General features: G+C 48.1%; 7 protein-coding genes across 7 annotated transcripts; 3 read left to right on the top strand and 4 right to left on the bottom strand.

Moving 5' to 3' along the window:
* Positions 1-1,052: 1,052 nt before the first annotated feature.
* On the bottom strand, positions 1,053-3,260 carry SERLADRAFT_461075 (uncharacterized protein; the record flags this gene model as incomplete). The annotated part of the gene is made up of 8 exons (XM_007315537.1): positions 1,053-1,397; positions 1,508-1,684; positions 1,737-1,774; positions 1,834-1,931; positions 1,997-2,359; positions 2,416-2,754; positions 2,842-3,095; positions 3,172-3,260. Coding segments are annotated over 8 exons (1,493 nt in total), but the record flags the coding sequence as incomplete, so codon positions are not given.
* A 417-nt stretch (positions 3,261-3,677) lies between these two features.
* On the top strand, positions 3,678-7,041 carry SERLADRAFT_461071 (uncharacterized protein; the record flags this gene model as incomplete). The annotated part of the gene is made up of 15 exons (XM_007315536.1): positions 3,678-3,757; positions 3,807-3,857; positions 3,917-3,946; positions 3,997-4,180; positions 4,239-4,531; positions 4,585-4,715; positions 4,779-4,914; positions 4,964-5,079; positions 5,135-5,217; positions 5,275-5,964; positions 6,084-6,215; positions 6,271-6,377; positions 6,450-6,572; positions 6,636-6,876; positions 6,933-7,041. 10 exons carry the CDS (start codon positions 3,707-3,709, stop codon positions 5,322-5,324), a joined length of 1,125 nt encoding a protein of 374 aa, XP_007315598.1.
* Positions 7,042-7,166: 125 nt separating this feature from the next.
* Positions 7,167-8,670, bottom strand: SERLADRAFT_461064 (uncharacterized protein; the record flags this gene model as incomplete). Its single annotated transcript, XM_007315535.1, has 5 exons — positions 7,167-7,331; positions 7,387-7,917; positions 7,976-8,336; positions 8,425-8,468; positions 8,519-8,670. 5 exons carry the CDS (start codon positions 8,592-8,594, stop codon positions 7,279-7,281), a joined length of 1,065 nt encoding a protein of 354 aa, XP_007315597.1.
* A 1,483-nt stretch (positions 8,671-10,153) lies between these two features.
* SERLADRAFT_461054 (uncharacterized protein) lies at positions 10,154-11,847 on the bottom strand (the record flags this gene model as incomplete). Its single annotated transcript, XM_007315534.1, has 9 exons — positions 10,154-10,634; positions 10,699-10,800; positions 10,864-11,022; positions 11,088-11,169; positions 11,235-11,330; positions 11,387-11,483; positions 11,536-11,584; positions 11,641-11,650; positions 11,705-11,847. 9 exons carry the CDS (start codon positions 11,758-11,760, stop codon positions 10,314-10,316), a joined length of 972 nt encoding a protein of 323 aa, XP_007315596.1.
* A 155-nt stretch (positions 11,848-12,002) lies between these two features.
* SERLADRAFT_461048 (uncharacterized protein) lies at positions 12,003-14,643 on the top strand (the record flags this gene model as incomplete). The annotated part of the gene is made up of 10 exons (XM_007315533.1): positions 12,003-12,177; positions 12,242-12,356; positions 12,475-12,584; positions 12,631-13,094; positions 13,150-13,255; positions 13,315-13,453; positions 13,526-13,730; positions 13,791-13,919; positions 13,966-14,054; positions 14,111-14,643. The coding sequence occupies 10 exons, from the start codon at positions 12,079-12,081 to the stop codon at positions 14,458-14,460; spliced, it is 1,806 nt and encodes a 601-aa protein (XP_007315595.1).
* A 255-nt stretch (positions 14,644-14,898) lies between these two features.
* Positions 14,899-17,369, top strand: SERLADRAFT_435283 (uncharacterized protein; the record flags this gene model as incomplete). Its single annotated transcript, XM_007315532.1, has 2 exons — positions 14,899-15,961; positions 16,018-17,369. 2 exons carry the CDS (start codon positions 14,899-14,901, stop codon positions 17,367-17,369), a joined length of 2,415 nt encoding a protein of 804 aa, XP_007315594.1.
* A 795-nt stretch (positions 17,370-18,164) lies between these two features.
* SERLADRAFT_347205 (uncharacterized protein) lies at positions 18,165-18,623 on the bottom strand (the record flags this gene model as incomplete). The annotated part of the gene is made up of 3 exons (XM_007315531.1): positions 18,165-18,261; positions 18,321-18,457; positions 18,522-18,623. Coding segments are annotated over 3 exons (336 nt in total), but the record flags the coding sequence as incomplete, so codon positions are not given.
* Positions 18,624-20,226: the final 1,603 nt, after the last annotated feature.

Here is a 20,226-nt window from a genome sequence, read left to right as displayed (position 1 = left end):
CGCCTGGACTACCACGTGTCGTCTCATCAGATAAACACACGCTAAACTAGACTCGAAATGAGTTGAATCGCGCAGCGACGAGTACAACGATATACTTCTTGGCTATCAGTGGCACCTAGAGCGAGCCTCCTTGATGCAAACATGTTCTTCCTTCCATCGTACACCGCTGGTGGTGTGAACACGTTGGGAGCATCTATCGTTTGTAAATGCTTGATCAGTTCCATATTCAAACGGGCGGGTAATGTCTTCTCAGATGGTGAGATCACTTCATATGATCGCGTAGTCATCAGCATAGATCACGATAATGTATCAAAAGAGAAAGACACGTACCAACTGAAGATCAGGACCGGACAAGCAAAAAACAGCGATGAGTCTCATACACATTAATCTATAGCAAAAAAGGGGGTGCGCACCATCGTAGTGATAAATTATGTTTTCGGGCAAGGTGATGTTGAAAAAATTGGATGCGATAGGGATGACTCTGCCCGCTCTCCCGTAGTCAGACCTTTTGACGCCCACCGTTTGGACGTGACGGTCAGGTAAAGCGCCAGTCGAAGTCGCGACCACCACAGGCCCTCGAACAGCGGGAGGAGGAGGGCCCCCGCCTCTACCGGGGGGCCCTCCACCCCTTGGTGGGCCTCCTCTTGGCGGACCTCCTCTTGGCGGACCTCCTCCTGGCGGGCCTCCTCCTCTACCACGACCTCCACGAGGCGGACCTCCCGGCGGAGCTGCTGCTCTGGGTGGCATTGTTTCAACTTTGAAGGGAGAGGCTGACGAGGTATATATAAAAAAGACGCAACGGCGATGTTGGTGGGTGGAGAAGAAGAAAGGAGTTTCTTTGTTGCCCCAAGTTTATAAGAGAAGACGACTGATTACTTATAGAAGTCTAGTCAAAACAAAGGCGCAGTTGACATGAGGCCAAAAGGGTGGCTCAATCCATCCGTGTCTCACCGTGTTTGCTCTAGTTTAAGGTCTTCTACGTTATCAATACACATCGAGACCCACAAACACCCATAAGTGAAGCTGATTGGAACGTTACAGGAACGTGATAAGTGTCCGATGACCCGTACATATAATTACAGGTCTCGTGAACTGAGCAACGCCATCACCCCCATATAGTTATTCGTGAGCAAATTGCGCACTGGGTCTAAGGTATTACAGGACGATCGTCCGAGGTGTATGCAAGTGAGTATGGGTATATACAGATAGGGATATGTACTCAGGACCAGTGGTTGAAATGAATGAGATCTGGTTCACAGCAGCTAGTTTCCCTTCAGCCATTCCATGATTGCTGCGTGTCCGGCCCCCCCAGCGGTCAGGGCTTGCCCATGTCTGCCATCAGGATCGAAGTACAAACCTTTACGAACCCCATGTGAACGTAGATACCGTTTGACACGCTGCGACCTCAGGTAAGTATTCTTAGAATACATCAAGGGTATGGCCCTCCACCAGCAACGAACTCGTGGAATAGGGGCAAATGGATGCTGCGGGATCAAATAGAACGTACCTCTGCTTCAACGATAGCATCTTTACCACCCAAAAGGAACATCGTTTTTGAAGGGTCCCGTGCATTAGGTATCTCTTCGTACCACAGTGCATTGGATGACCAGTCGAAGTGCCGCTGGAGAAGATTGGCTACACCTAGCTCCGTTCCGACAAAATAGCGCATCAGTAGCTCCATACCCTGTAAATGCCTTTTAGATAACATGAGACTTCACAAACAAGAAGTAACTCGCCGTTGTGCATTGTCTGTACAAGAAGTTATAGCATACATCTAAGTAAGTATCATGATTTTGTTTAGCCGATAAATGATTTCTCGAAGTAGTTACTCACCGCCTTCCCAGGAACAAAAGGTGACAGGATCCACAAAGCAAGAGCGTACCACCATCTGTGGGTAACTTTTAAGCATCCATGTATGCGCATACGATCCGCTATCTCGCCGCACACGTTAAATATTCTGGTTCAAATGCTACTATATGATGCACGAGACACTGACTTGGAGTGACTAAGCATCACAACGCCTTTCCTTGAGGATTTGCCAAGTGATGCTTCTTCGGGTTCGGATTCGGTATCAGTGGTGTATTTGTCTTTCTGAGACACCCAACCCAGCTCTCTCAGCAAGCCGACCACACATGCAGTCGTCTCATGTCTGCCCATCGGCTTCAAAAACTTTGAATGGAAGATCTCCTGGCTGATATGCGGCTGTAAAGGTACGAGGAACGGTCGATCGGGAAAAGCGCGAAGATGATGCGATAAGAAAACTTGATACTGGGTCAAGCCCAATCCCAGCCCATGCCAGAATACGATGGGACGAGGTCCAGAGGCTGGATCCCAGCTTTTAGGAATTCTGATAAAGTATCTTTCAAGTGATATTTAAATGCCAAATGAATATTTCATGTGCACAAGTTGACTTACTCCAAACCGTTGTAACAGCCAAAGCGCACATCCCATGTGCGCATTAGCCACCACCTCTGGTAACAATTACTCGCAGCAACAAATACATACCAGAATAGAGGTCGCCAGTGGACGTTGACCTTGTCCAAAGTAAGAAGAATAGGTCGAGTAGTTGGATCGGAGCCCTGGGGTATAGTAGTACCAGAACGTTTCTCGATGAGGCTCAGAGCATCATCAAGAGTTACGCGGTGTGCGGGTGGAAGATTCTCTAGCGGGGGGAGCGATGTGTTGTAGATAGACCAATATAACCATGAATAAAGCTCCTGGGTCCGTATGGAAGACCATCGCGCTTTACGGAACCTTCGAAGAGAGAGAGAGAAAAAAGAAAAAGAAAAAAAAAAATACTATCTCAGAAGAAGATGCAAAGATTCTGAATGATCAAATTACCAGGTTCTCATATAGTTCCTGAAATCTATTGCATGGGGGTTACTAGCTTTCAGCTGGACTATATTCTCAGCCGGACTGCCTGGTCGATCTACGTCCAAGGTCTCTTCGTCACGGTCATCTTCAGAGAGGCCAGCTAAGCCAGCCTTCAGAACGCGGGTAAATGCCGCCTGAAGCTCATCAAGATGTCCAGGACCATTCGGAGATGGGCCTGAGATCGATCGGACCATAAGGAAGTGATGCACGCTAAAGAGAACCTATGATAGATGTGAACAGAGTAAGAGAAGTGGATGGTATATGTAGACATTCTAAACATGATGAGGGACGACTGACCTCACAGAGAGCGGCGGCGAACCAAATTTTGCCATGCCAGGTATATGACCAGATCCGACCAGTGTGAAGGGTATACAGAACGAACATCCATGAAAACGGCACGGCAGACCAAAGCGGTAAAATGACGAGTAATAAAACGGCGTAGAAGGCGAGATCCCTCTGCCGTGAAGGATGGGGTATTTCTGCAATGTCTGCAAGCGTGTCCGAGACCTTTGCAGACATAATTAGGATTAAAAGGTGGTGTGGTGTTGAGTCGTGATCTATAGCAAATAAAAGAGAGGACGAGCAAGAGCGCTCGAAAGCCAACCTTCAGGACAGAGCCTGAATGCGGAAAGGTCAAGGAAAGAAAACCAAGGACTGGTGAATTTATGGGCGCTCTTTCCTGGTAATTACTCTGGACATCCCACGAGTCCATTTCGGGTGCATCGCTGCTGTCTGATCCGATAGCACGTGGTCTCACCATGCAAGCCTCTGTGACGGTGCGTCTTTCTTCCGTTTCTTTCCTCAACGCTTTTTTTCTTTCTCGACATCTGTGATGTTCCGCAACGCGCTGTCGGCGGCGACCCGCCCAGTTCTTCACCAATCTGTATGTTTGCTGTTCTCTTACCAGCACTCTGCACTCATTTTTTTTTTAGCAGAGAACAGTTACAACGCTTTCTGCCGGTTTTCCGAGAGTAACCCAAAGAGTATGTTTTGGCTTATCGAAACGTCTATCGACATGTGTTGAGTTTAATTGCATCTGTAGCTTCCCACAAAATATGGTGGTGTATATACTGTAGGCTTCTTTACGTATATCTGAATTAAAAGCCGCTAATATCTCGGTAGGTGACTCTGATACCAGGTGATGGCATAGGTGGAGAGATCACGGACTCCGTGAAAGAAATCTTCGAGCATGTCAGTGCACCCATTGAGTGGGAGCAGTATAACGTTTCCGGCATATCTTCGTCCGGCGAGGAGCTATTTAAGCAGGCAATGGAGAGCTTAAAGCGCAACCGAGTTGGCCTCAAAGGTAATACTCCATCTCCATTTCCGTTCAATAACTTGATCTAGTGTCGCATTTTCTCCAGGAATTTTGTTCACTCCTATCTCTCAGTCTGGACATGTCTCGTGGAATGTTGCCATGCGTCAGCAGCTCGATATTTACGCGTCGGTTGTGATGTGTAAATCCCTCCCCGGCTTCCCAACCCGTCACTCAAATGTCGACTTTACTATCATTCGTGAAAATACCGAGGGTGAATATTCTGGTTTGGAGCACCAGAGCTACCCTGGTGTCGTCGAAAGCTTGAAAGTCTCGACGCGAGCAAAGGCAGAGCGCATCACGCGTTTTGCTTTTGACTTTGCGTTGAAGAACAACCGCAAGGTATACTTTTCCTCATATATAGACAATAAAGCGTTTTGATAGTGTCTTTCTAGAAAGTAACATGTGTGCACAAAGCTAACATCATGAAACTCGGAGACGGTCTGTTCCTTAACACCTTCCGCCGTGTGGCAGAAGAATACAAATCCGCAGGCATCGAAGCCAATGACATGATCGTCGATAACACGTGAATTTCATTTGCACGCAGCATCCATTAGTCGTCCACACCTAACTTTCATATTCTTCTCAGGTCCATGCAGTTGGTCGCGAAACCTGGACAATTTGACGTCATGGTCATGCCAAACTTGTACGGTGCCATCATCTCGAACATTGGTGCTGCTCTCGTCGGTGGACCTGGTATCGTCCCAGGTTGCAATATCGGCCGCGTAAGTTACTATTACCATTCTTATGCACCCGCTCTCATACACTTTAAAGGAATATGCATTGTTCGAACCTGGATGCAGGCACGTTGCATCTGACATCATGGGCACCAACCGCGCCAACCCGGCTGCCATGATCCTTAGTGCAACGATGATGCTCAGGCACCTCGGGTCTGTACCCCAAGTTCTTTATACGCTATTTCATATCTTAACATGTCGATTTCAGCCTTGACTCCATTGCTAACAGCATTGCTAGCGCAACGTTTGATGTCATCAACGATGCCCAGGTCCGAACAGCAGATATGGGTGGTCAGTCACTGAAGTATCTTGCTTTTGCTTTCCAGCCCTCACCCTTTTTCTACTTAGGTGCTGCTACTACATCAGAATTCACAGCAGCCGTGATCAAAAAGCTTTAAGGTAGCATCATTCTTCATCTCGCCACTGCCAGCGCGCCGCAAGCACAACCTATCATTGTACTAGACTGTTATGTTAGACAGCTGGATGTAGACATACCGCCCTCTAAAATGCATTTTAACTAGGTACCATTTTATTAATTGCGACGGTACAATATTTTGCAACCTTGGATCGCAAGACAACTAAGTCCAACTGGACCCTTTCTAGGTGAACTCCAGGTCGTCGAACGTAGGATCTTGGTCCAAGATGGCTTCGTATTCCTCCAACGTCAGCCCGTGAGACTTCTTTCTATCGGGCTCTTTTTCTTCTTCAACATTTAGTATCTTTATAACTTCTTTCGCCGTCGAAACATCGGCACCAGTCTTGTCCTTGCCTCTAAGAGCCAAAATTACTTCACACTTCACTTCACCTCTCTTCCCCCACCCATCAACAGCAGGCCTGAAATCCGCATAGAGTGAGAACCCTTTCGAATTGAGCTCGTGTGGTATATAGCTTTCTGCAAGGAGACGCAAAGAGCCGATGATATAGGGGGTGGTTTGACGGAACGAACGCGATATATAGGAGAAAGCCGTGCTGGGAATGGCAGGAGAATTGTTTGAAAGAGCCCGCCATTGTGACGACTGGGTCTGGTACAAGGGACTGGAACAGGTGATTAAGAGATGAACGTGATATCTAAGGACGAGGGATACTTACATTCTAAAATCCATGTTAGTCCACACATATAGTGAGACATATTGCCATCATCTTATTCTAGCACTCACCTTCTACCCATGAGCTCTACGTAAGGTTGAGTTCCATCTTTAGTAGCTTCCACCCCTTCCGCCCGACTATGACTATAAATACCAAGAGAAACGCCTTTCGATATGGCGTTCATTTCAGTGTATACCGAGGCTGTCGCATCATGAATACATACGTCGGACACAATTGATGGCATTATGGCACTTACCTATGCTTAGGGCCTCTTCTCTCTGGAAGCCCATTCGCTCTGCAACTATAGTAGACCACGCAGTCATCAAGGGAGCACGGTTCACAACAGTGGACTTCGCCTTCAATATCTAAACCAGAGCCATATCAGTCATACGAGTCCAATCAGACACCAGTCCAGCGGCATATAATCTTCGACTAACCTCTTCATCCATTACTTCCTCAAACTCAAGGCTGCCATACGATGCTGCTTCATCACGGGGTCCATTAGGTAGCAGGTCATTCAAGTCGTCATCCCTCTTCCGCTTTCTTTTAGTCGGTGTGGTCTGCACAGAATATATTCACAGTTATCCACTTATATATCGACATGCTTCACATCCATTACTCACCACAGCTTTCACGGCAGGCGCAGGTCTAGACTGCGATGTCCCACTCCCTTCCGCATTTTCAGGTGTATTTTTACTGTCAGCTTTGGTACCTGGGCTTGCCTTGGGCAGCTTTGCGGTATAGCCGGCCTTCCGGATAGCATTCAAGGAGACTTTTCTTGTCTCCTTATCGTTGATACCGAATGATATGAGCTTTGCATCAGTCAAATGAGATAGGGATTCCGGGTTATTGAATTCCTTATAGCTGATACAAATTGTATTAGAATGGTGGGAAAGGCTAATCCGCTGAGACATACTAACATTTTACTTGCAACAGCCATGGCTTTAGGGACGGGGACACCATGATTCGTTAGGACTTTGAGAAAAGCCGGCAGGGGAAGCTTCCTCGAGGACAATAAATCTGTCATATCGTGAAGAAGCTGTAGTGCTCATGCTTGAGCTTATGAGTAATCCTTTCTATTGCAAGTTCACGGTTTCGTTGTCAGCAATTCTAAATGTGGCGATGAGCAAGTCTGACTCCCTTCAGTTTGACTGTGTTTGTCACTTTACTAAAAAGGATATCTTATGATAGTGACTTCTTTCCATTTCCTCCTGGTCGTGACTACAAAAAACGAATAATACACAAAATAACAATCCTCTAGGGTAATTACTTGTCAAGGACCGTGGTCTCTACAATGATGCCAGTAACGCGGTAAGGGTCTAAGACGCAGACTATCAGTCAGGTACAATAGACGATAGCACAATGAGAGCTCACCAATGTTGGATGCGGGGCGACGGTCTTCCAGGTAGCCGTAACCTTGAGCAGCGACGTGCCTTGGCACGCGGATCGATGCACCACGGTCAGCAACACCAGATTTAAAGGCGTTGATATGTCCGGTCTCGTGACGACCAGTGAGACGGAGGTCGTTGTCCTCGCCGTACACAGCAATGTGCTCGTCGTGCCTCTTAGATAGCTTCTCAATAGCCTCATCAATTGCCTTCATTCCTCCAGGCTCTCGCATCGCCTTGGTGCTGTAGTTGGTGTGGCAACCAGCACCGTTCCAGTCACCCTGCAAAGGCTTGGGGTGGAAAGAGACCTTGACGCCCCATTGCTCGGCAATACGGACAAGGAGGTAGCGTGCCATCCAAAGATGGTCTCCCATCGAGATACCTTCACAAGGACCAACTTGGAACTCCCACTGCGAGGGCATGACCTCAGCATTGATACCACTGATGTTGACACCAGAGTAAAGACAGGCACGGTAATGCGCCTCGATCAGATCACGAGCGAAGACCTTGCCGGTACCTATTGTGAGATAACGATAACGTGAGTTTTCGATCGTTAATGAGGATTTTGTACGTACCGGCACCGCAGTAATATGGACCCTGAGGACCAGGGAAACCACCCTTGGGCCAGCCATAAGGAGTGCCATCAGCGTCGAATAGGGTATATTCCTGTTCGAGACCGAACCAAGGGACAGTGTCTTTGGCAAGCTCCATGACCTTGTTGGTGTGGTGTCGGTAGTTGGTCCGGTTGGGTGTACCATCATTGTTATAAGTCTCGGCGAGAACGAGGATGTTGTCACCACCTCGGAAGGGATCTTTGAAGATGGCAGCGGGACGAAGGTATACATCCGAGTCATTACCAGGTGCTTGGTTTGTTGAAGAACCATCGAAGTCCCAGATGCGGAGCTGGCCGATGTCGGTAACTTTTTTGCTCACGGTCTGGAAAGAGAAGCGAACATCAGAACGACGACGACAGCGAGATCCGAAAGTAAAAAGAGAAGGAGAACAAGCATTGTATGATACTGACAGTAGTCTTTGAGCGAAGACCGCCATCGCCATCAATCCATACATCTAAAACGAAAGTGAGCAAGATGTAACGGATGCAGGAAGGGCAGACATACATTCAGCTTGGACTTTCTCGCCCTGGGGCAAAGCAAGGTAGGGGGCAAGGAGATCGTTGTGGTATGTCTGTGCCATTGTAAGGATATAGATTCGAAAGCAGTGATATGTTACGTGCGAACCGCGCAGTAGAGCAGAGAACAGGAAGAAGGAGCGTTTACAGTCAGATCTTTAAAGGGAGTCAGTCTCCCGTTTCTGTTGCTGTCTATTTACCCGAGGCACCGTTTTTTGCAGTGTTCTGATTGGTCGATAAGCCAGAGATAAGCCCATTCGGCTTCTCCGCGCTGTCTGTCCGTATATATCCATAAATAATATTACCTAATATTAATTTAAGCAGCCGTATTGCCACTCCGCGCAGCTCTCCTGGGCATCTTTCACAGCTCTGCAGGTCACTGTCATTCGACATCCCACAGGGCACAGTGGTGTTGCTGCATTTGAATCATATCATTTTCACGCAGGGAATGGCCCGTGTGCTGAAAACTTGCCGAGTACTCGAATCTGCATACGTTCGCTGGTCGCTAACGCATTTCTGGAAAAACCGCGGAATCGCGAGCCGCCTTGATCAAAACTTCATGTCAGTTTGTTTTCGGTCTTCACTTTTTCAAGTTGCTTTCGGCCGATCCATTTGCTTCGACAATCAGTTGATCAGGAATCATGTCTCCGCCTTACCTGCCAAAATCAGGCTTGTCTTGCAGCGGATCACTCACAATCAGGGATAGCTTCCGTAAAAATGCACGGAAATGCCATCGATTGACCCCAGGAAAGTACTTGATCCTGACGCCATCTCAACGCCATCGACGGACAAGGCTAGTAGCTTGTCTCTCTCATGACAGCTCATATTCTGCACTCCAGCTTCTCATGCTAGCTTCTGACATCCTACAGCTTTTGACCCTGCACCGTCCATCAAGGCACGTCTGCAGGAATATAGCAGCACGGTCCGATCGTCGAACTCTTGGTCTTGTACGAAATTCGAGTCAGGTTGTGTGGAAGATTCGCACCACATTGCCGCTAACCAAGCCTGATCAAAACGGTTACCCTTGATTGAGAGCACGAGGATCATGTAGTCCTCCAACCCTTGAGGGACAAGAGTTCTCGTTATATCCCCTTGGGGTGAACTTAGTTTGTAAGTTCTTGCCCAGCATTGATGGCTGCAGTCCGTTTTCGATGCGTTTGCTCGGCCATTCTGTTTCAGACACCCCTCCCTCGTCTCCACATCCCTACATACATAAAGAAATTCGAATGCAGTGTTTTCTTATCATCGTGCCCTGCTGACTACTGGGTGTATGTTTTCGAAGGGCAGGTCATTCCCAATTTTTCTCGGCATGTCGAATCTTCATCCACGGATGGTTATTTAATCTCCAAAAGGTCCATGTAATGATATACTTGACTTGGGCTGCGATGATTGCACGGACATATCCCCTTGAAGCCCGACGTTGTGTGTAGTGCCAAACTATTATGTGGATAACAATGAAATGTCAAAGTAATAAACAGTTATAACTTCGACCTCTTCGCGGACTTCACGGGCGACGATTTACTTAAGCGATGGCATCGGCGTGAACAGATTCGAAGTCCCGCGGTCGCATTCACATTATACTTATCTCGAGCCCGGTTATCTATAACTTCAACCTCGTCAGTCGTTATACTACCGACACGCTCTATTGAAAGATAAGGACTATCGCGCACAGATACGATCTATTGACAGACAGATCTCACAGCATCTATTATCGAAATGTGATGTCACTGTAAAAGTCTATTTCCCCGCAAAATACCAAAATGAAAAAAATAATTCAGGTACTATCATCGTCTCTTCACTGCCTTTCTCCTTCTCCCGCCCGCCTTCGTAGTGGGAAGACGCGTAGGCCTAAAAGTCGTCTCGCCCCCCTCACTGGCACCGCTTGGCGTTATGCTACCGCTCCTGGGGGTATCTGATAAGTCCTCCGTCTCTGCACCGTCTTCCTGTTCAGCAGAGTCGCTCGAGTCTTCACTTTCTTGACTCGGTGTACGACTGGTGAGTCGGCTAAATGTGGAAGAGACGAATGCCAGGAACCACGTGTGTGTAATGGCGGGAGGGATTGCCGAACTTGCATCAAGTAGATGCAAATCCCCAGACTCGTCAAGCTGGGAGCATAATTAGCGTTATCTGTATTCCCCTTCCCCTTCGATAAACGCATAATTAACTCACGATGTAGACGTTATCACCCTCGACTACCATCTCGATCGTTTTGCCGGATACATAATTTCCGTTGTCGTCAATTCGCGGAGCTCCACCCAGATTCACTTTGACCTATATTGCGAAAGGGGATCGATTTTAAGACTCGTCAACAGTCTTCTATCGTTGGAGACCCACCTTCCGTTTGCCCTCCAGCGGTACCATTTTCTGACCCCAAGCTGCAAGCCTGGCATCACGTATGATTCGTTCCACGCGCTCGAGGTCTCGTGAATAATTCAACCGCTGAACAAGGTATTGCAAACCCGAGGTGATCAGCGTGAGAAAGACGAGTACGGTCTAGGGAAACGCAAATATATCATCATGGAGTCACGGACGCATCACAAAAGGTATACAGGACTTACCCCGAGACCAGGCCTAAACCGCGCGTAATAATACCCAGTGCCCCTCCATTTCGGTACACCATTTTTGTAGAAAAAGTCGTATCTGCGTGACGGCGTGTTTGAGCATCCAAAATTATTCTTTGAATCGGATGACCCTGTAGAACATACCGTTTGCGGCCCTCTGTATTCCTGAGAATGGTACCGACAACACCCAATCGCGCAAACCGCTCGTGGATACCTTTAACTCCAGGATTTTTGTCTGGGCTAATTCGGGGTGAATGAACATTTGATAACGTGAGATATGCAAGACAGGTGCTCACTGAAGTAGTATACTTTTCTTCCGATATGCTTTGTTGATTTGGGCGAGTGTAGCTGTGGAAGGGATATCTAGCCACGAGTAGAATGTCGTACCCTTGCCTAACATACGAGACCTTAACCTCCCATCATGACAAGAGAAGCCACGTCATACCTTCAGTAGCTTCCACTGCGCTGACTAAATCAAAAATCTCATGATCCTCCTATATCATAATAGTGAGTTACAGCGTGTTAAACTGTGGTAGGCGCTCTAGCTCACTTTGGTCCATCTGTGTTGCTGGCATGTCAGTTTTTTAACTTCAAAAATATAAAGATACACTCACGCAGCTGCAATCGTAGCTAGCGCAGCTAGGACGAAGAATAAAAGGTATAGTCTCATTTTACGTGGCCGTCCTAAGGTAACGGTTCACGACGTTGAGAATGTGCTACTCAAAAACACAGGATAAGTCGCAGGGCAAACTTTCCTAATTCTGCAGCGCGATTGGTGGGGAAGTTGCCGAGGTTGCACGTGGGCGCGATACTCCTACCACGCAAACCGCCGGCATTTGTCTCCAGTCGCGCTCATTAAGTAAGGTGTCAACTGCTATGCTCATGACCGATAAGTTGGTTTGAAGTACCACTGCTGCACCATTACTGTGCTTTCCATCTCCTGAATATTACCTTACAAATACATCAACAATAATTCAACTAGCTCACCATGGCGCCTCGACGGAAATGTCCAGTTTGCGGATCTAAACAATGGCACAAAGAGCCATCGAGTGGAATGATCGCCTGCAGCGAAGGACATGTACTTCAGGTAACGGCTCACATTGCTCAAACAACAGGCATGAAAAATGGCTCATATACATAATAACATCCAGAACTACAGGACCGAGTCGGGCGATGCAGAGGACCTGGGCAATCACACGATGAGGAAGCGTACACTGAAATCGGGGCGGAAGAAGAAGGAGCGGGAGAGTAGAGCTAACCCACAATGTGCGTTTATCATATTTTCTTGATATTTCGCTCCCCTTCTAGGTCGTCCAATTTAGCTGATATTTCTATCTTTCTGTACCGTTATATTGATGGTAACTGAATGTCACGCCCTTAATAGTCTATCATGGCGCCAGGGCGCGTTTCCATTATTTTCAGTGTCTGCAGCTGTTGTTGCGCCACCAGGTTTTGGCTTTAACTGCCTTGTGGGAGTTACCTCCTGAATTCGAGGTCAGTTCGATTCTCTATCCTTCAGAGTTATCTTCATCATAAATAGATCATTTGCAGGGACATATGGGCACTCCATCTAAATCTTCTTCCTAACCCGCCTCCGGCAGAGCCTTTCTTTCATATACTGGAACAAAACGGAGAAAGACCCGACCCAGTCCCGAATGTCAAGCCTCCATTACCTAGTCGCGGGCAGGAGGAAGAACCACCCGAGGGCGAAAATAAGATTAAAACTCGTGAAGAAGCTGAAAGTTCGGGATCAGAGTCTTCATTGTCCAGTGACGAAAATCAGGGCGAAGAAGACCCAGAGCTAACAGAACTCTTGCGGGAGAATTCCGAAACCAGTTCCTCAGACGAGGAAGCTGATGAAGCTCCTCAATCAAAACCTGGTAATCGGCCAAAGCACCAGCGAGGCTTGGTTGGAAAATATGATGGGCCTCTGAGCACTGTTGCTGTACTCGTGCTTGCATGCTGGACGATGCGTTTGCCGGTGATGTACATGGATTTTATAAAGTAAATCCCTATACTTGAATGCTTGGCATCATGGTGGCTAATCACGAAAATACAGGATTATAGATTCATACAAGCTCCCATATCTGGAGTCAATCCGTATACTGCCTCCTTCATTAACCCTTCATCTAACCAAGCACATCATACAAGCGCTGTCACCACATGTACATATATTCCTTTCATGCCGCATTTTCCGGATTTTGAGCTGATTGGATTGCTGCAGCACGCTCCTAGCACGCTTCAGCTACATGGCCTCGCGTCTCACCTTGCAAAACTCATGTACGCCAAGTACAGTGTTTTCACCCCCGAACTTAATGCTGCACCTATCCTGTGGCGCGTTACTCGTTACCTGGGTGGCACTCGTAAGATGGTACCTTGTTTATGGGCGTTTGAATTCCAACTGATGCTGTGGTTATTTGTCGATTACGTATTAGCGACGCTGTATGACCTCGCAAAGCGGTTAGGGCGTGTATTATCACTGCCGTTGACGCTCCACTACTCGTTGGCCCCAAGCTTGAAACGAATCAGGAGGACCGATCCCGAGAGCCACAAATTTGATAATGTTCCACCAGAACTGAGCCTCATGGCTACAGTTATTGTTGTCTTGAAGATGGTGTATGGCTTAGATGGGAAAGTCAGGTAATGTCATTGCCATCAGAAATCAGGGCATCTATTCATCTTAGTCGGTGACGGCCGTAGGCTTCCGAGAGAACCATCGGACCCAGCCTGCGCGCTTCCTCGACTCGAAGAGTACCTGGCATTACTAAAGAGGATGGATGAATCGGACGCAGAAAGTAGAGAGAACCAGTGCAGCTCCAGATCGGCAATGTCAATCCTGATCAACGTGTATTGGCTGAGACTAACAAAAATACAGGCCTGTAGGTGACGCAGACGACGCAACAATCGACGAATATCTCGATTTCTGCGAAAGAGTGCTCATAGGAACCACAAATGGCAATACAGGTGAGTGTGATTGAATCCAACCGCTGTAGCTATTTATGCGGATTCTTCCCCACAAGGGTACATCCTCGATAAATTTTTCCCACTATCGAGTGAAAACACAGGAGAGACGCCAACAGTGGCAGGATCAGATCAGATTGTGCTCGCGCTCCCACCAACGACAGTCAATGCAGATGACGAGACGGTGCTTCGCCCGGGTGAATCGCACACGATATTCAGTTCCCGCGATGTTTTAGGAATATTACCTGAGGAGCTTGAGTTGATACTACGGCGAGGGGCACAGAGCGTAGGGGTGAGTGGGAGCTACCTGTGTGGTGCAGTGGAACGATACGAGTATCGTATTGCACGGTGGTGGAAGGGCGAGAGACGACGAGAGAAAGAAGGGCGAAGACAGGAGGGCGATAGCTAAGAATAGCCGGGTAGCCGTGTGGTCAGTGTGCCGGTGAGACAAGTCTGCGTGTTGATGAGATTGGAGGTGGCAGGCGATGCCGTGGGTGTTCTCACGACGCTGCGAATACATAAAACAAATGACAGAGCACGATGGTTGTTGCTGGCTGCAACGACGAGCTCTGACCTTTACGCCGCGACCAGTGAGCTAGTTCTGATCCAGTGAGTAGTCTATACGGCCATACGGAGGCTAGAGAGGCTAGTATAGGAAGCCGTGCACGCTAAAAGCCAGTTGCCGAAGACGCGCCGCAAGCTCTAAAACCGGATTGGCAGTTCAGACCTTGCTTGCACGTTTCATTGTCGTCTTGAATGTGACGGTCCATTTGTAATGCTTTAATCGCTTTCTTTACTCTCTTTAACCCACCCCGTCGCTTTATTCCCCTCGTCCCCTTCCACCACCATGCGTCGGATAGCCTCTGTATTTGGCTCAAGGCGTTCAGACAAGCAGGATGCAGCACCCACCACCCCCAGCATCGAGCACAGCGATCTCTCAAGGGACAGCACGATCAAGAAAAAGCCCGGGGTTCTCAATTCGCTCTCTCGGAAAGCACTCCATCCAACAATGCCCCAGCTCTTGCCCAGCATCCCTGCGAATTCCTCCTCTTCCTCAGCATCCAGCGGTTCAACCGCCCTGCGCACACCGGAGGACGAGCCTCTCTCACGCTCTCTTAGCAAGAAAAATTGGAAATCATGGATGGGCGGCAAGAAACCTGCCGGCATGAATGGTCTACGCAACGAATGGGACCCGAAACTCGACTGGGAGCCGTTGCCAGCTGCGAATTTGTTTTCTGCACCACAGATCGATCGCAGTGACACTGAGCTTGGCGATACCTCATCGCAGTCTGAAGAGTCTGACCGTCATGTTACCACTCAATCTTCACTCCGGACGATCACTCCCCTCATCATCGCCCAGGCTCGCTCAAATCTTCGAACTCTCATCACAAACAGTTTTCAGCTCATGCCATCATCACCCCCCTTACTCCAGCGTTCAGACCACTTCATTTCTCCTCGTTCATGCAATATATCTCGTCTGTTGCCAGTACAAGAAACGATGGAGTCCAAAATGCACAAGGAGAACCTGTTGCACCGCCTCGACCGTCTCACTCGCTCCGAGGAACTCTCGATACTGCCCCTCGGCCTAAGGTCTAATATAGCCCCTAAGAAGCCCATATCTTCCGATAACGATATAGACAGATTCCCGCCAAAAAACAAGTTGCTTACCCATAGTCCAGGGCTAAATACGTGGTCTTCTCGTCGTTGTTACGAGGACAGAGTGCTTGTATGGACTCGTGAAGAGGAGTCAGGCGACGTCTACTGTACGCGCGTGACTGGTTCCGAATTCGGAGTCGCCGCAATCGAGTTCTCTGAAAGCTTAGAGCTTCTAGCTGGGTTAGTACCTGAGGGCCATGATGAGGAATTTGTGCCCCCGATATCATCAGCATCAAATTCTGTTCCAGCATCTGGTACGTTACACTCATACCTTCTTTTGTCTATTATCTCCTCACGTGGTCTACCATAGGCTCTATTCAGGTAACGCGCACACCTGATGCGGCCAAGTTGACGCCTTCTCCAGCTCGTGTTATAAAGAGCCCGACGCCACTGGAGCGCCAGACACCTGTAGACGCTTCTGTTGCAGCAATTGCAGCACCTGCTAAAAGGGGTGTTCGGTTTGCTGAAGACGACAAGGATGATCAGATTCCTCTCGGTTATGTTCTACGCATAAAAAAGAAGCGAGAAGAAAAGGCCAAGTTCCTTCGCGAAGAACGCGAACGGAGAATTCACGAGGAGGAAAAGCGCAGACAAGAAGAGGATCGGCAGAAGCGGGAAGCCGAGAGGAGAGAATGGGAAAAGGAGCGTAAAGCATGGGAAAGGGAAAAGAAGATGATTGAGGAGGAACGACAGAATAGGGCGTACGCTGAGGAGGTCCAAGCTGCAAGAGCAAGGCGCGAGGCCTCTCGAGCTGGTCAATCTTTTGTCCCACCCTCGCCGGCCCGGCAACCAGAGCGTTCAGTAGTTCGTCAGCCCTCGTACTCTCGTCCGCAATACGGCAGATCTTCGTCGCAGCGACAGCATGTCCCCGAGCTTGTGCTTTCAAGCCCAAATCCTTCTCCGAATGATGGTTCTCCTGTCAGCTCTCGACCGCCAAGCATCACTGGAGCCTTACCTGCCACTCCTGTCAGTCAGCGTGGTTTCTCAAGGCCACCATCCGTGTATTCGGCCCATACCTTATCGTCCTCGGAGGATGTTCGGGCTCGTGATGGTCGTCGTGTTAGTAAGCGCAATTCCATGATCGGTGATTTCACCAAGCAGCCGCTCTCTCCTCATATGCAGCCGAATTTCCTTCCTTATCCATCTCAATGGGGTAGCATCCCTCCAGTTCCTGTACTTCCTTCTATGCCATTTTATGCTGTGGATATGCCTCTCCTTCCCCCATCTCCTCCTTTCATGATGCAGCAATATGGCCGTCCACGCTCCTACAATAATTCCTCACAAGGTCAACTCTCGCAGTCATCGCCTCGGCAAAGTACAGCCAGTTTACCCAGGAATAATAGCGTAGAAAGGATGAGTAACCGTAGTTCTCCGTCCAGCCCTCATACAAGTCTTCCACACCACCAACGCCGCTCTAGTGATGAGGCAGTGACAAGGACAGTGACTCAGAAGCCTTCGATTGATAGGAGATTAGGCAGTCAACCCGACCTTCGGGATAAGAGGTCATCCACATTACTGTCGTCACCTGGCGCTTACCCCGCCAGCGGCTTGCGGCAAGCATATAGGCCACCTCCCGTTTCCATGCCCATGCACGCTGTTCCCACTGGTGCAGGTGCAAGGCCCACATTGACTATGCAGAGGAGACAAAGTGTGATCTCATGACCTCTTGTGGACAGATTCAGAACACTTTTTCTTGCAAGTCCTCTAACATTACATTGTCGATCCCGCGCATAGCTTGCAATGCATTAGCGGTATACGATTCCGCTCATTTATATCGCATTCTCTATACTCAATACCCACTCGCATTGGATTCGTGCATAACTGAAGACTATTTTCTTTTTATTGCGGGTATTCTGTGTACTCGTATTAATTATTCGTTCTCCTTTACCTCTTTCCGTTCCAGGAACTTTCTCCATCCACCCAAACATCTGTCATACTAGTGCTCAGCTGCATCGGTCTTGGTAATCACTCTGATTTTCTCCTACATACTTTCTCTTGATCAGGACTTTTCTTCTGTTATCGATATCATTTTTATAGCTTGGTACACTCCAAATTGACATTGTACGAGGTCATGTTTGAAAACTCATCATAGGATGTTTGATACTGGGAAAATTGAATTACAATGCTATCGTGCAAGTTATCACACGACATGTGTTAATAAGAGGGATCTGGAGATATGGAACGTCACTTCAAATTTCAAAGCTCCAAGCTTTAACGTCTCAAAATTTCAACATTGGTTATGGGTGGATCGTTTTGCGCTTGGATTTGGGTATGCTCCTGTCTGACCTAAGTCTATAGGGGTTTACCATAACTGTTACAACTCGAGGACATAATGTACTTCTAGCAGTTGCCACATCGATATAATTACAAACACTATTTACTAACCAACATGAATAGAGATAACTACAAAAGTACTAGCCAAGATCAACGAATACGAAAATAATGGATCTAAATAACTCATGCCAGACCACCCCATGGACCCCGTATTCTTCGAGCAAGTTGTATGTCACGCTGCATGATTGTTACGCGTTTTGCATGAATTGCACATAGGTTACTGGACAGTGCGCGAAGGTGTGAAGATCAAAACCAACAAGAAGGAAAGGGGAAACGCACGCGTCTTCAAAGAGGTGAACAAGGAATGCTTCTGTAGCTTCTTGTAAAGCCATGATAGCCGAGCTCTGCCAACGCAACCCTGCCCCCTCACCATAGTTGTTGGTGTCTGTTATCATGTCCAAGGCGATTTCTCGCACCTAAGGGTCGCCTGTAAGCATACCTCAAGTTACAGTGTTTGAGCACATGAAAAGGTAGACGAACCACGCGGGCAAATGGCAGTTTTCGAAGTAGCAAGTCTGTGCTTTTCTGATACTTTCGTATTTCGCGTAAAGCCAGTGTTCCAGGACGGTAACGGCGTTTCTTCCTCCCACCCCCCTCCTCACCGACATCGGATTGCCCTGTTCCACAAAGTCTGAGTATTGTAGCAAAACAAGGATCACAGAGACTTACGCCGTCCCCGCCCTGGTAAATGGGATGATGCCCCCTCGCCGCTTTCCCTCACGATTCTGCCACCAATGGTGCTTTTCCTCGCAGTGGCTTGTTTCACTTTCTTTGGTGGTGCTGGAGGGTCGTCGTCAGAATTGTCGTCGTCGAGCCTTCGTGCTGAGCTCGATGCGCCTGAAGGTCTCTTTCGTTTCTGCACGGTCTGCGCCATTTAGGAGAGAGATGAAAGGAGAGATCACGAGACCGCGTTCGAGAGCAAAGACTCAACTCGGAATCTCACTTTCACGGTGGCCTGCCCATAAGGGCGGGCTTTCAATTTGGGACGAAGGAACGTTCTCCATATATAGTAAGAAAGAAGCTTTCCACATACGCTCTCGTTCCCTCTTCCTACCACCACGATGGCCATCTCTCCAGTGATAACAGGATATTACAGATATACGGATATATGGTTTGAATGGTAACGAGACATGATTTCATCCCTGATCTGCCACTCATGCATTCCTTCTTGTAATAGGCACCAGGCTCTGCCAAACCCAGATGACCGAGGTCCACTCAAGGCCGTACTGGCACACGATGCTCTCGTTCATCCGGACCACCCCCTTCGCAGAAAGGATGTCGATGGTGCAGAACTTTTCATGGGCTAGTATTTCTGTGTCTTTGAGATTCGTCGCTTGGCCCTGATCTTGCCACAGGAACTTTGCAAAACTACGAAACCCGTCTGCTATTTTCTTCCGCTCAAGTCGAATATCTGAGATACTGGTTACATGCAATGGGGCTCACCAAGGAGCCTATCTCTATCCCATACTCAGACTGCCTCTTAACCGATTCCAATCTGCGGCACGTCTCACCGGTAGTGTATAAAACTGGTGGCGAGCTGAAGAGTGCACTCAAAGTACTTTAATACACACAATCAGCTTAATATTCAACTTAATGACTCCACTCATCATCTAGAAAATCGAGAAAAATAATAAACGACTAAAGGGAGCCAACCCATTGCTTAACACGCGCCGTGATCTCTTCGAACGTGTTCGGTCTTACTGGGCTAGCAAACGTGGCGTCTGGTGTGCTCTAGATTTCGAGGCTTGGGATCGCGATCATACACTCTTAACCGAATTTGGTTGGTCGCTTATCCGATGGCAAGATGATGAAGAAATCGAAGAACAAGGCCATCTGATCGTGAAGGAGCACCGGTACTACACCAATACATATGTGCCAAACCACGGAGAGGTACGGATTAATTACGTGCTTGTGTCTGCGTCCCTTCTTAATGATCCGCGTCATCAGCACTTTAAATTCGGGGAAAGCCAGATCGTCACCAGAGCTGACTTCAAACAACGGATTCAAGACCTTATCTCCTCCCTTTCTGAAAATGGACCTGTTTATCTTGTATTTCACGATAACAACCAGGACATAAAGTGAGCTCTGCTTCTCCTTTCTCAATTTTCTATATCCATTCAGTCGATGTTAGATACTTGCGCTCCAAAATGGTCGACGCACAACTACCAGAGTTGACGTTCTTACT

This window comes from Serpula lacrymans (genome assembly GCF_000218685.1).
Source record: "Serpula lacrymans var. lacrymans S7.9 unplaced genomic scaffold SERLAscaffold_4, whole genome shotgun sequence".
NCBI lineage: Eukaryota > Fungi > Basidiomycota > Agaricomycetes > Boletales > Serpulaceae > Serpula > Serpula lacrymans.
The sequence above is the reverse complement of the archived record's forward strand: the minus strand, read 5'-3'. Positions and strand labels throughout refer to the sequence as shown.